We start from the raw sequence: 14,113 nt of genomic DNA, 5'->3' as shown, positions 1-14,113 counted from the left end.
AAGCCAAGTGAATTCTGGACGATCTTAAGGTGTGTTTGGACCAGATTCCAAACATGAGAAAGATAGTAGTGTTTAAGGTGTAGCAACAGAATATTGTAGAAATATTATATAAAATCAATACGGTGTCCTAAATATGATCTGCAAAAATATGCCCCATTGGAGTTAACAATGGAAAATCTATATGCAAAGTTACAACATTTTTGTAAAGGATATTTAGGAATGATACTTATATCAGATGGTATTTATCTCTATGCTAGTCTGACATGCAACCATTGTGTATGTGACACTGTTAGAACCGGCTGTCTCTAGTTGGCAGAGGTATACACTTCTGACAAATAGGGACACACCTTTTCTAGTCAGGGCAAGGGGATCACACCCTTCGATAACCCCTGCTCACCCCCTTGGTAGCTTGGCAGAGCAGACAGGCTTATCTCAGAGGCTGTGTGTTAAGCATTTATGACCACATACAGTAATAAAGTGAATACACTACAAATGGGTTTCACGCTCCAAAGCTAACTTCTCTCTTTCAAACTCTAACTTTTTGATCTCCAAATCAGCTTCTCTTCTCCCTCTTGCATTTTCTAACTCCAACTGCCCATTTATCTTTAGCCTTGCCATTTCCATGTTGTATGCACGCTCCTTCGCCCTTTCTTCTTGTTCTTCAGGGGAAAGACCTTTGGAGGAAACACTGCTTCCGGGAGAGGACTCGGGCCCATTCGCTGGCGCCTCCTCATCCCCTTCCACTGGCGGTACCACCACCGGATCAGTGGGATCTCTGGCCTCTAACCAGGCTTGCAATGCTTTGAGATATTCCTCTTTAATCTTGAGGCCTTTGGTAGGAACTTTAAATTTCTTGCAGAAGGATTTCAGCTCCTCCAGTTTGTAGACGTTTATCTTCGCTCTGTCGAATTCCTCCACGACAACAACAGGGGTAGTGACTCCGGTGTCACTCATGGTCAAAACTGGCAGTGTTCAAAAAATCAAGTTTCAGAAAAGTGGAGAACCAAAAATAGGATCCTTCCCAATTAGATTGTGACTACGCTATGGTCTGCTTTCACTATGTAGCACACACTAATCACTGCACATGGGTCATAAATGCAAGGTCCAAATCCCACCGCTGCCACCAATGTTAGAACCGGCTGTCTCTAGTTGGCAGAGGTATACACTTCTGACAAATAGGGACACACCTTTTCTAGTCAGGGCAAGGGGATCACACCCTTCGATAACCCCTGCTCACCCCCTTGGTAGCTTGGCAGAGCAGACAGGCTTATCTCAGAGGCTGTGTGTTAAGCATTTATGACCACATACAGTAATAAAGTGAATACACTACAAATGGACACGACACAGTAGTATTATAAAAATAAGTATTTTTATATAAGGCTTAGCACAAGACCAAATAACGACAAAAATGTACACAATCTTAATAAATACTCTGGGAAGGGAAAAGGGATAGTTCAAAGGTAGTTTCTTCTTTAGCACAAAAGTCTTTAGTATCAAACAAATCTTCTTCTTGGCAATACAGTTCTTAGCAACAGGGTAACCCACACGGGGGCTACACGACGTCGAGGCAAAGTTAATCCAAAGGTTCGGCGTCGACCGCGAGGGGCGCTACGTCGAGCCTGGAGTCACACGGACCCCCAACAACACAGTACCTTTGGAAAATGAAGCACACAATGATCAGCGGCGTCGAGCAATCCGGCGGCGCGTCTTCGGTGTCGCTCAGGCCTCAGCAGGCGTCGTTGTCGATGATGCGGTTGCACAGAGTGAGCAGCGCTCATGGCGTCAAGAGGGCACGAGGGCGATGCGATCAGCAGCGGTGCAGACACGAGGTCCCTTGGAGCTGGAGCCGTACTCCCGCTCACTGGCGTTGCTGCTGGCGTCGGTCGGGCCCGGCGGCCGGTCGTCGAGGAAGCGGGACACTGGAGCCGTTACCCACTACGTCGAGCTGGATTCGGCGACGTCCATCGGCGTCGAGATGGCTGGCTCTTTCAGAGGTGCTGGATCCACAGGTTCCAGCGAATAGCACTTTAGCAGGTGAAGTCCTTTAGCCCTGTGACTTCAGCAGGAGACTGGCACTCTTCCAGTCCTTGGAGATTTTCTTAGCAAGCGTGAGAGTACACACACAGTTCCTCTCTCCTGGTTCCTTGGCAAAAATAAAGAAGCACTGCAGGATTCCCCCCCAGCAAACAGCACACTGGCAGAAGGGGTAGGCAAGTCCTCAGATCAGCAGGCCTCTTGTCCTTGGTTACAGGGTTCCTTGTCAGAAGTGATCTAAATTCTTGGTTCAGGGGTCCTTCTCTTATACCCCTTTTCGGCTTTGATCCCTTTGTCCATGCCGGGGGCTTTCCCAACATCCTGGGTCTGTTGTGGGTGGAGCCAGGCAGTAGCACCTGGCCTATTCACTGAGCAGGGCTGGGTCCTCAGACGCCCAGCAGGAGGTGGAGCCAGCATTGACACTGGCAGGAGCAGAGCTATCTGCCTCCTGGCAGGAGGTGGGGCTAGGATCGTCCATGCCAGGCACGGAGCCATCAGCCGCTTGGCAGGAGGTGGGGTCAGCATTGTACCAGGCAGGGCAGGCTATCAACAACTACTCTCCCCCTACTCTCAACGCAAATGTCCCACTCATCCCACACTGACTCATCCAGACCTGTGGAGCCACCCAGCTCCTGTCACACACACGCAAGACCAGCAGAAACCAGAGATGGTTAGACAAGAAAATAGCCACTTTCTAAAAATGCTATTCTCAAACCCAGAGTCCAAAAACCATCCACACCAACGGATGCGTAATTAAACCCCGAGTTCAGGGATACCAAACTCGACATTTCACCATGCTCCCCGAGCCAACTAAGATCATAGCGTTAATAATCCCGGCGGCCCATTCTAACTAATGGAGAGCAGGCTACCTCGCAATAGTGAAGAACGACGATGGCTGTAATTCACTATTAGGACATGCCAACTTGGTCAGGCGTGTCCTACCTTATACTTACAATGCACCCTGCCCATGGGCCTACCATAGGGGTGACTAACATGAAGTCAAGGGAAGGTTTGAGGGGCTGGCAAGTAGGTATACTTGCGCAGCCTGCGTGACAGCACTAGGCCGCACGTGGGTCTCGCAATGACCGACCCGTAGACATCCTTTTACGAGGCCGCTCCTGTGGGTGGCACAACACGTGCTGCAAGCCCACGAGCGGCATTTGTATTTACAAGCCCCGGCACTCCTGGTGCACTAGACTAGGGACTGACAGTAAACCAAATAGGCCAAACATGGATACAATCGATACATCAATTTAACAGAGGGAGCACTTGCGCTGTGGCACTGATCAGCAGTGACACCGCGCCCAAAGCATATACCAGCAAAACATCGAAAAACAGTGGAGGCAAACAGAAAAAATGGAGGAGAGACTCAAGCCAATGATGTCAGGTCTAACAGACACCCTAATGTCTTCTTAAGCCATATAGCCCACCTTAGCAGGCTATACCGGCCATTAAAGGCCTGCTCCAGGTTTAACAAGGGAGTATGACTTTAATGCCGGTATAGCCCAGTTACGGAGTGCTATAAATCTATAAGAACATTCCGCCACTAGATGGCAGAATGTTCTAACAAGTAAAACAAAGCGGAAATCCCCTCGGGCTCCAGGAGGCCTTTGTTCACAGCAACAGTTGTTCATGACAACATTGGAATGTTGGAGCTCTGGGCTTCTACCGGCCGTTAGAAGTCTGGAGCACTCCATTGTCTTAAATGAGGCTCTCAACATTCCAGTGTGCTAATAAGGCTAAAGGCATAAGGGAGTAAGGTCAGTGCCTTCTAGGCTAAGGCCATAAGGTGCAAAGTAAGCTGAATACTTAAAAAAGAAATACAATGATATCCTGTAGGCTTTGAGCATTTGCAGAACCCTCTGTAATTAAATGACAGCGCAATTTTTCTTTTCTAAGGGATATACATCTTACTATACAACATTAAGAGCTATAGATGTGATTTCTGAAATAGCATACATTTTCTTTGTAAGGTGTTCTATCTCTAAAATAAAATTGGTACCTATAAAATGTTCCTGCAAATATCCCTAATATGCTAATTAGCGTCTTATTGTGACTAAGCAGATTGTGCTGTCAATATCTGAATGAACTGAATGAGTGCTAATTCTGTGTTTATAATTATCCTCTCAATGTGACACACTGATTTAGATGCTACTAGATGGTGCTATAGTTGAAAATCCACACGGTAGGTGGAATATTTTCTTTCTTTCTTGGGATGTTAAAGTGCAATACATCAATTTCTTGTTAGTTCAGAGCACTTCAGGTGAGAGGAAAGTAGCCAGGAATTGGCAGGTAGCAGCAGTTTGACCAAATGTCATACGTGGCTCACTACTCCTTGCTCACTGTCTTAAAGTCTAGACATTTGTCAGAGACCAGACTTAATAGCTCCATTTTCAAGAGATCTTTAAAAAGCACTATATCACAATGCAGTAACAATCCACTCGACCAGCTCCCTCTCCTAACAGTCATTGATTTCAGGCTTGCCTTTAGACCTGTAGAGCACGCTGCTGCCTTTCAGCTAGGTTCACGTTGTACACATACCACATAAAATACATTCAGGAGTTTTCTGATCAGTTTTACTCTCAAATGTCAGGTTCAGTGTGTTCCACAGCTTTGGGTCTCGAACTCTTGGGGAACTGCCTCTGTGTTCTTTAATGAAATGTAATGAAAACTGAATTTATTATAATGTCCTTGAATCTATTCGAGAAACATGCTAATCTTTTTTTTTTTTTATTTCAAGTCATTTTTATTGAAATAGAAAGACAAAAGGAAAAACAGTACAATAATTCTTCCAGTACACAAAATGTTCGATTCATCTATTGATAAACACATACAGAAAATGAAATTAATAGAAAATAAATCAACTCTTGCTTGCATTATCATAACATACATACAGACATAACTCTCAGTGCGTAGGTGTGGTGAAGTGGGCTCTAATGGATGACAGCAAGTGTACTCACAGGTGACATAGGCCGTTGCAACAGGATCGCCTGAATTGCATCAAGGCGGCTCATAATGAAATGAGGAAGCATCTAGCGATTTCCACAGCTTCCTATTGGATGGTTTCCACGAAGCTGCTTGTAACGCTGGATTATTAGCACCTCTCAGAAATGATAACCACTCCTGCCAAATTTTAAAGTTTACCTCTTTCGCGCTTTTCCATTTGCAAATGGAAACATGCTAATCTTAAAAACAAATCTGTTTCATCCAATCATCATAATCAATCGGTATTTTCTGATATGTGCACTTTTTGTTCGCACTCCATAATAACATTTAAGTTAGACCTGAAACTCTACATTTCTGTAGAAAAATATGATTTTTTTTCATCTTAGTTATAGCACACTACTTGAAAATCTCTTTACAGATTGACTATTATTGCAGACTCGACTGCCTGTGGAAGAACAAGTCTAAGAAAGAAGATGAGAACACAGAAACCATGGAAAATATGACTCGGCTCTTGCTGGAGAATGTTCTCCCGGCTCATGTCGCAGCACATTTTCTCAACGACAATAATTTCAACGAGGTAAAAACATGTACAGCTGTAGTTCTTTGATACTTCCAGTTCCCTCGTTGTATTGCCTAAACGTTATCTCTTTAAAGGAAGACATTTTGAATTTGTGTCTTTTCAACAGTCCCATGTTCTACCCAAATTCTAGTGGGTGTCATCTGGTCAAGCATGGAATTACAATATATATTCAAAAAAAAAGGGGGCATACAATAGAATGATGAATATGTATGTTAACACAGGTGGTGACAATATGATGTTTGTAAGAAGAGAGGGGTGTTTGACGGTATTCCCTAAACAGGTGATCTACATGGGTTGGAGTGTTAGGGAAGGGGATGTCATATGTGCAGTGATTGGTACTCCTACTGGGCTGGGGGTGTACTATTCAGATGGAAATCAATTAAATAAACTGCATATGACCAGCACTAGTATTAATGTCAACATTCTCACATATTGATACATATACCTAAAAAAGACAGCACTTATCATTTAAACCATATTTCATAAAAAGTCATCTGTGACTGGTATGGAGGTACATGAAAAAACATAGAAAAGGAATGGTTGAATAAATCTGTGTTCGTAAGCCTGTACGTACTTATTTCAAAGTATGCAAAGTTTTGGATTAAAATGGATCTCGTTTTTGATATAAACATTCCAACATCAACTTGGCCAGTAAGAACAAGTCACAGTGTATCAAAAAGTACAAATCTAACCATTTTTAACCATGTTAGGTATTTCTAAACACCGTAATGAATTAAACTATAAACTTTTACCTTAACAAATTAATTCACATGAGAACAGAACATATGGCAGTGCTAGATCATGAATAAGATATACAAGAAAAAAACAGTGACTAAGAAAGAGGAAAAGATAGTGTTATGTTGGAACTAAACCGGCAGTTACTAGGAGGATTTAGATTACCTTGTGACCTAATATAAAATACGATTCAGAAAAGGGGGTGGTGGTGATGGACAGAGTATCTGAATTAAGCAGAACACTCGTACCCAGTCAACAGATCAGGGCTTGATCCATCACCGTTTTTTAGCTCACTGCACCATCCCAGCTCAGAACCTGGCTACATGCAAATTAGTCTGTCCCTGGCCCAGTGCATGATGGGAACAGGGCAGACCAAACTACCAAGCCAATTATTTTACTGGGAAGGAAACAAGCTTCCGGGGACCGGTTTCTGGCATTACAGCCGTCTTCGGCCCGGCTTGCTTGAATCCTGATGGTGCAATGAGCAAGGGACTCATGTCTGAGCATACCCTTCCACGCTTATGGTGGGCAAAACGATTCAGAAAAGGGGGTGGTGATGGACAGAGTATCTGAATTAAGCAGAACACTCGTACCCAGTCAACAGATCAGGGCTTGATCCTTCACCGTTTTTTAGCTCACTGCACCATCCCAGAACCTGGCTACATGCAAATTAGTCTGTCCCTGGCCCAGTGCATGATGGGAACAGGGCAGACCAAACTACCAAGTCAATTCTTTTACTGGGAAGGAAACAAGCTTCCGGGGACCGGTTTATGGCATTACAGCCGTCTTCGGCCCGGCTTGCTTGAATCCTGATGGTGCGATGAGCAAGGGACTCCCCCCTTTTCTGAATCGTTTTGTCCACCACAAGCGTGGAAGGGTATGCTCAGATGTGAGTCCCTTGCTCACTGCACCATCAGGATTCAAGCAAGCCGGGCCGAAGACGGCTGTAATGCCAGAAACCGGTCCCCGGAAGCTTGTTTCCTTTCCAGTAAAAGAATTGGCTTGGTAGTTTGGTCTGCCCTGTTCCCATGATGCACTGGGCCAGGGACAGACTAATTTGCATGTAGTCAGGTTCTGAGCTGGGATGGTGCAGTGAGCTAAAAAACGGTGATGGATCAAGCCCTGATCTGTTGACTGGGTACGAGTATTCTGTTTAATTCAGATGCTCTGTCCATCACCACCCCCTTTTTCTGAATCGTTTTGTCCACCACAAGCGTGGAAGGATATGCTCAGATGTGAGTCCCTTGCTCACTGCACCATCAGGATTCAAGCAAGCCGGGCCGAAGACGGCTGTAATGCCAGAAACCGGTCCCCGGAAGCTTGTTTCCTTTCCAGTAAAAGAATTGGCTTGGTAGTTTGGTCTGCCCTGTTCCCATGATGCACTGGGCCAGGGACAGACTAATTTGCATGTAGCCAGGTTCTGAGCTGGGATGGTCAGTGAGCTAAAAAACGGTGATGGATCAAGCCCTGATCTGTTGACTGGGTACGAGTATTCTGTTTAATTCAGATGCTCTGTCAATCACCACCCCCCTTTTCTGAATCGTTTTGTCCACCACAAGCGTGGAAGGGTATGCTCAGATGTGAGTCCCTTGCTCACTGCACCATCAGGATTCAAGCAAACCGGGCCGAAGACGGCTGTAATGCCAGAAACCGGTCCCCGGAAGCTTGTTTCCTTTCCAGTAAAAGAATTGGCTTGGTAGTTTGGTCTACCCTGTTCTCATGATGCACTGGGCCAGGGACAGACTAATTTGCATGTAGCCAGGTTCTGAGCTGAGATGGTGCAGTGAGCTAAAAAACGGTGATGGATCAAGCCCTGATCTGTTGACTGGGTACGAGTATTCTGTTTAATTCAGATGCTCTGTCCATCACCACCCCCCTTTTCTGAATCGTTTTGTCGACCACAAGCGTGGAAGGGTATGCTCAGATGTGAGTCCCTTGCTCACTGCACCATCAGGATTCAAGCAAGCCGGGCCGAAGACGGCTGTAATGCCAGAAACCGGTCCCCGGAAGCTTGTTTCCTTTCCAGTAAAAGAATTGGCTTGGTAGTTTGGTCTGCCCTGTTCCCATGATGCACTGGGCCAGGGACAGACTAATTTGCATGTAGCCAGTTTCTGAGCTGGGATGGTGCAGTGAGCTAAAAAACGGTGATGGATCAAGCCCTGATCTGTTAACTGGGTACGAGTATTCTGTTTAATTCAGATGCTCTGTCCATCACCACCCCCCTTTTCTGAATCTAATATAAAATACGGCATATGTGTGTTTCAGGCCACAGACGGATCCGTCACCTAGGCCTTCATCAGGACAAAACACATACTATCAAGAGAGGGTAGGATAACATAATAGAAATTCTAGGAGCAGTAAATAGTTACATACCCAGTTGCAGAAGCAGTAAGACAGAACAGTGGACACTGTGACAATGGACTGATTTAACTTTAGGTAAAATATATGATTCATGCCACAAACAAAAGATCCCACAGTGTCCTAATTCACATGCACTTCTCTTAACTGAATGGACTCAAAATTGTGTTTGAGCAAATTAGATGGGAGGGATAGAAATACTATGCTACTGGAACGTGCATTCAACGGGAAAAAAAACCTGACCCTGCCAAAAGTTCAAAGTATGTATGTGTGAATTCAGTTTTCACACAAGTTTTAAAAAGTGCTAAATATGCAAGTGGTAAACTTGAAGAATAGAACACTTTGCTTTTACAGGATTAGAGGGATTGTACAGCTAAAGCAGGGTTCTCCCTTTTGCTGTTACATGAAGCAGTGACTGAAAATATGCAGCAAATCTGCTACACTGACAGCCTTGAGTAACACAATGGGTGCCAGCACAATTCACAAGGACACCGCTGTGGTGATATTGCCAGCGGTGCCACATTCATAGTTCAATGCATAATGTATACAGAGGATCACAAAACAACGTTTTCTCTGTGTGCATGAGAGCCATGGTTGGTTTTCCCTACCCTAGTAAACCATTATTTACATGGAAGACTCAAGTCGGACAAAACAGTTGCGGTCAGACACATTAAAGAGGGCAGGGCTATTGCCCTGTAACCGGGTAGAGTGTCAAAGGTTGCCGGGCCAATAATTTCAGACAGAGCAGCCAACAGAGGCTCTGCCATCGGAAACCCAGCAGTTTCCCGAACTCTAATTGAGAGAGCAGAATTGTGGGTATGCTGAGAGGGGAGCAGCACCAATTTCCAGTGGAGTTCCCACCCGCCAAACTCTAGATGAGCTCCTTAACCTGCAATGGTGTTGGAATCCTGTGCGACAGAGTGCAGTTCTGACACCTAATGCAGTTTTGCTGCTCCAGAAATACAGAGGACGCCCTTCAGTAAGGATGGGCATGATTATTACTTTTGATTGATCCTCTTAACATTTCCTCATCTACATATGCGAAGCTGGGATCCCACCCTGCAGCTCCTCATTAGCAATGTGTTTTGTTGGCCCATCCTGTCCCCTCCACTTCCCCTGCTTACGCTTCCAAGGAAGTGGTGGCCAGAGCAGCTCGCTCAGCCATTCTCTCATTCCCAAGCATATTCTTCGACCTTGTCATCTTGGTGTCATCGACATGGCATAGGTACTAACAGTTGTCTATATATGCAATACACTCTTCTCACAGAGCAATCGCAGAAGTGAAGGCTGTATCCTACTTTTCCCATGTAGTTCTGAATCTGACCTGATCGCATAGACAGTTCTGCAGGGGCAGCTCCTCTTCAGGAGTGTCGCCTTGCCTGTTGCGAGCGCAGCAGGCAAACACAAATAAAAACCTGGGCTTTTTAATGCCATTTTATTTATTTGCTACAGCACCGGCTTGTGCTGTGCACAGTGCAAGGATGAAGCCGGAGCAGAATACTGCAAATGAAGGATTACAGCACTGCTCTACAGTGCGCATGACAGATTGGCCGGCTTTCTACAGCTGTCCTATCAGACATGTGCAGTGTAGACCCAGCAACCCAAAGGCTGCGAAACAGCCTACGGTTTGCTGGCACAGGCCCCCAGCCTCAAAATGAGCGCTGGGTGAGCCTGCTCCCACCAATCCTGGAGCTCCTTTCACAGCATCAAGCAGCTCCGGGATTATATGGAGTTTCGTTCCACGAGCAGGAAGAAAGTCCTTTGTTTTCCTGCTCTTGGAAGGGAGAAGTGCTGCAGCAGTTGTGCTCTATTTCCGAGTCAATGGTGAGTAGCTCTTTCGCGCCCCACATTTTTTATTGAAGGCAGCTGCCACTACAGTTCTGTTTAATAAATGCTTGCTTATGTTATTTTATTTACAGTTGTAGCCTGCAACATTTAGCTAGTAGGGCAGGTAGATGTTGACTTGTCCATAAAACAGCTGAAGATAAGGCACATATTACTGAGAACCGATGCTGAATTAAGCCTCGGAAACTCCCACCTATTGCAGCCCTCAAACCCTGTGCCTCTGTGTAGTGCTTAGACGATGGTCACAGAAATTACCATGCAAGTAGCTTCTGCCACTGCTGGCTCAATAAGGATGGGAAAGGGAAAAAAATAAGAATTTGGGAAAAAAAAGCAAAAATAACATCAATAAATTAAACTTCATACAAAAACAAGCCTGAACCAAACTACATACGAACCCATAAAGGCAGGTAAACGGATTTTTGCAAAGCATCTTACATGCAATTCTACAACGTATAAACCACAAGAGAATGATCTGCTTAAAATTGTCCAACATTCCTGTGAGATTTTAATTTCTCCCTTTCATCCCGGCAGGATTGGTACCACCAGTCGTATGACTGTGTCTGTATCATGTTTGCCTCCGTTCCAGACTTCAAGGTGTTCTACACAGAATGTGATGTCAACAAGGAAGGTCTGGAGTGCATCCGGTTGCTAAATGAAATAATTGCTGACTTCGACGAGGTAACCCCATTTTCACTCGGCTAACTAAAATTCAGAATGCACTCTGCGTTGGCAGTTGTCTGGTACTCTGAGTGGGGCAACCAATCACAGTAGAGTTTTGGCATGAACAACTGTTGGTTACCTTTCTCTTTCAGTGAAAGCGTGAAGGGAGGGCACAAAGCGGACACGCAGAGAGTATGTAGGTCTGTGCACATTGAGATTATGAGGAATCGGCTAATAGGTCTACATGGGATAGTTGTCAGTTCCAGTCCTTATGCACCCATAATTGAAGATCAGGCAATTAACAATGATAGACCCCGAGCAGTGGTCAATAATGCTCAGTGATTATGGTTGTCTGCGTGAAAATGCTTTGCACATCAATACCTACTTGAAAGGATGGCCTGCTTGTGTAATAAAATGTGTGGGAAACCACACACCAGGCTTGCCCTACAAAGTTACAGGACTGAATGAGAGATTTGGTGTGCCATGGAAGAGGTTCCCTGCCTCCTCCTTTCATGGCTGCCTTTGTCTCGCCTGCATTGCTTCTTCAGCGCTCCTACACTAGCCTGAGTTGCAATCTGCTTGCCTGTGGACTCTCCTTCCCGCCTTTACTTTCCATTGTGTCTGCCTGCAATTTGAGATACATTCATCAATTTTATGTATTCTCTTTTGTATGGAATTTTATGCATCACCACATGTTGCCATTGACACTTCGGAGGCTTAGTATGGAAGCTTAACATGGTTAATGAAGAAAATGTTCACAGGGAGTCCAAATCATTCTGAACACAGGGACTGATCCAGGCTCGGACATCCCTCAGTCGCTGATAGTGTAACATCCGGTGTTCAGTGGAAAGCCTTTCTTAGCAGCTCAATCTTCAGGAGTATCTTAAACGAGATAGTTGAGTTAATTCCACAGACGCGGGTTCAGATTGTTTTAGGGTCTGGGTCCTGGATTCCCCAGTGGACTGACACAGTGGTTTTATTTTGGGATGGGATGGTCTGATTGCTTTTTAGGGGGGGTGGGGGCGGGGGCTGGTGTAGATAGCATTGCATTCGCTCTAGCAGACTATTGCAAGTGCCCACGCAAGTTATAATCTATGGTTGGTTACTAGGAGCAGGAAACGTTTTCTGAGTAGTGCTAGCTAAAAGTTCACAATTGTCATTGCGGCGCTCAGTCGAGGTACAAATATGAGGTCTGCGTTAACTATGGTCACCAGGATGTCCTTTATGTGAATTAAGCTTGCACTGCTGCAGCCCTTCTGTGTGTGTTTATGCTTGTAACAGGGGGGGCAATCTAGCATGCTGCTGCTGCTGCCCCTACTTTACCAGTTTGAATGTCTGAATGAGCCTTCTCTTGCTTTGCAGTGCGGGTTTTATTCAAGTAGAAATCTTGCACAGCCGATGCCATCCTGCACCCATTCTACCCGTGCAAACAGAGCTTGTACTGCTTGCTCTGTGAGGGCAGACTTTGCTCTGTGTGTTTATGTGTTAAGAAGCTTGTACTGATAGCGCCAATGCTTTCCCTGTTCTGTGTGAACAAAGGAAACCTTGCACTTCTGCTACACATTTTCTTGTGCTGTGTGGGATTTGTTCAATTGCTACTGCCCAGGATCAGTGGCGAACCGTAATGTGACTCCGCAGTAGGGGGTACCACATGCGTGCAAACGCACCCATCCACACACACCCATCTATTTACAAGCATATAAACATGCTCACACCCATTCACTAATACACCTACATCCATATATGCATGCACACACACACACACACACACACACACAAACTTTAATTAAATAAAGGTACCTACCAGGCCGGTCCAGCGGGAAGAGAAGAAGATGACACAGAAGGTGTTGGACACTCCAAGCTGGGAAAACAAGAAGATCCCCCTGTCTCCACTCACTCGCTGACCCTGTCATGGGTCGGCCAATGAGAGGAAGACATTCTCTCAATCGTCACAGAGTTGGATGGAGTCAGTGAGAGTCACTGACCTCACCCCACTCTGTGATGCACTGTCACTGATTGACAGTCAGCGCAGGGCACTTCAAAGCTTAACCCTGAAGCACCCAGGTCTGAGTCTATCAGTGAAGTGCCTCCTTGTCTCTGAATGCAGCCCAGGTCTAGTCAGCACAGCCCGGGCTCATTCAGGAAAGGCGCGACACACATCAACCCTCCCGGTGGCTGTCTAGGAGAATGCACCTCCCCAGCCCCTGTCACCCCAAAACCAGACAGTCAATACACAAACAGGCAGAGGCACACAGAATGGTTAAACAAGAAAATGCCTACTTTCTAAAAGTTTTTTGACACCAAAAATTGCCGCCCCACTTATTCCATTAGCCCTTGGTTATAGGCAACACATCAACTTTGGTCAGATATGTTAGGTATTTTATTTACCTTTGTTTTCAAATCTTTTTATGAAAAAATCATAACTTCTCATGACAGAGAAGGAACACTACACGTATAACACATAAGTACATCAACTATAATACAACATTTATAAAGTGAACAAAATCACAAGGTGAAACATACACAACAATTGTACCAATTTCAGACTGTTCAAAAAAGGCAAGTCAAATTTACAAGCCTCAATGACCATCAATGAACGAAATTTTAAGAACAGTATTAGACAGAATCACATTAACAAGGAGATGTCACATTGCACAAATGATGTGAGTTTAAAGCTCTCAATGATCAAGAATTTCATCTCCTTTCATGCCGACGCGTTTCGAACTCCAAACAGTAGTTATGGGTTCTCTTCAGGGCCTTGTCACTTTCTGTCTGTATGTATATAAGAGAAAGGTAACAGTGTGTGAATGTAATTGTCTATGGCCTCCTTGTTTTATACTGCTAGTGGTGTACCACATTCAAATGTAATAGTACCTTATTTGTCGCTGTAGTTATCCTATGGGTGTTTGTGCATCTTTGGAACTGTCGTCTAAAGGAAATTAAATTAAAAATGTC

General features: G+C 45.0%; 1 protein-coding gene across 3 annotated transcripts in view; it reads left to right on the top strand.

The window, feature by feature from the left end:
• ADCY7 (adenylate cyclase 7) overlaps nucleotides 1-14,113 on the top strand; it is a 565,990-nt gene that overhangs the window by 532,222 nt on the left and 19,655 nt on the right. For all 3 annotated transcript variants that reach the window (XM_086947700.1, XM_086947702.1, XM_086947701.1), the window contains exons 21-22: nucleotides 5,399-5,557; nucleotides 11,030-11,176. In XM_086947700.1, coding sequence (XP_086803826.1) covers nucleotides 5,399-5,557; nucleotides 11,030-11,176 — 306 coding nt within the window. The remainder of the gene's footprint in view (nucleotides 1-5,398; nucleotides 5,558-11,029; nucleotides 11,177-14,113) is intronic.

Source organism: Lissotriton vulgaris, chromosome 12, assembly GCF_964263255.1.
Source record: "Lissotriton vulgaris chromosome 12, aLisVul1.2, whole genome shotgun sequence".
Taxonomy (NCBI): Eukaryota; Metazoa; Chordata; class Amphibia; order Caudata; family Salamandridae; genus Lissotriton; species Lissotriton vulgaris.
Note: the sequence above shows the minus strand (reverse complement) of the source record. Positions and strands in the feature narration are given on the sequence as shown.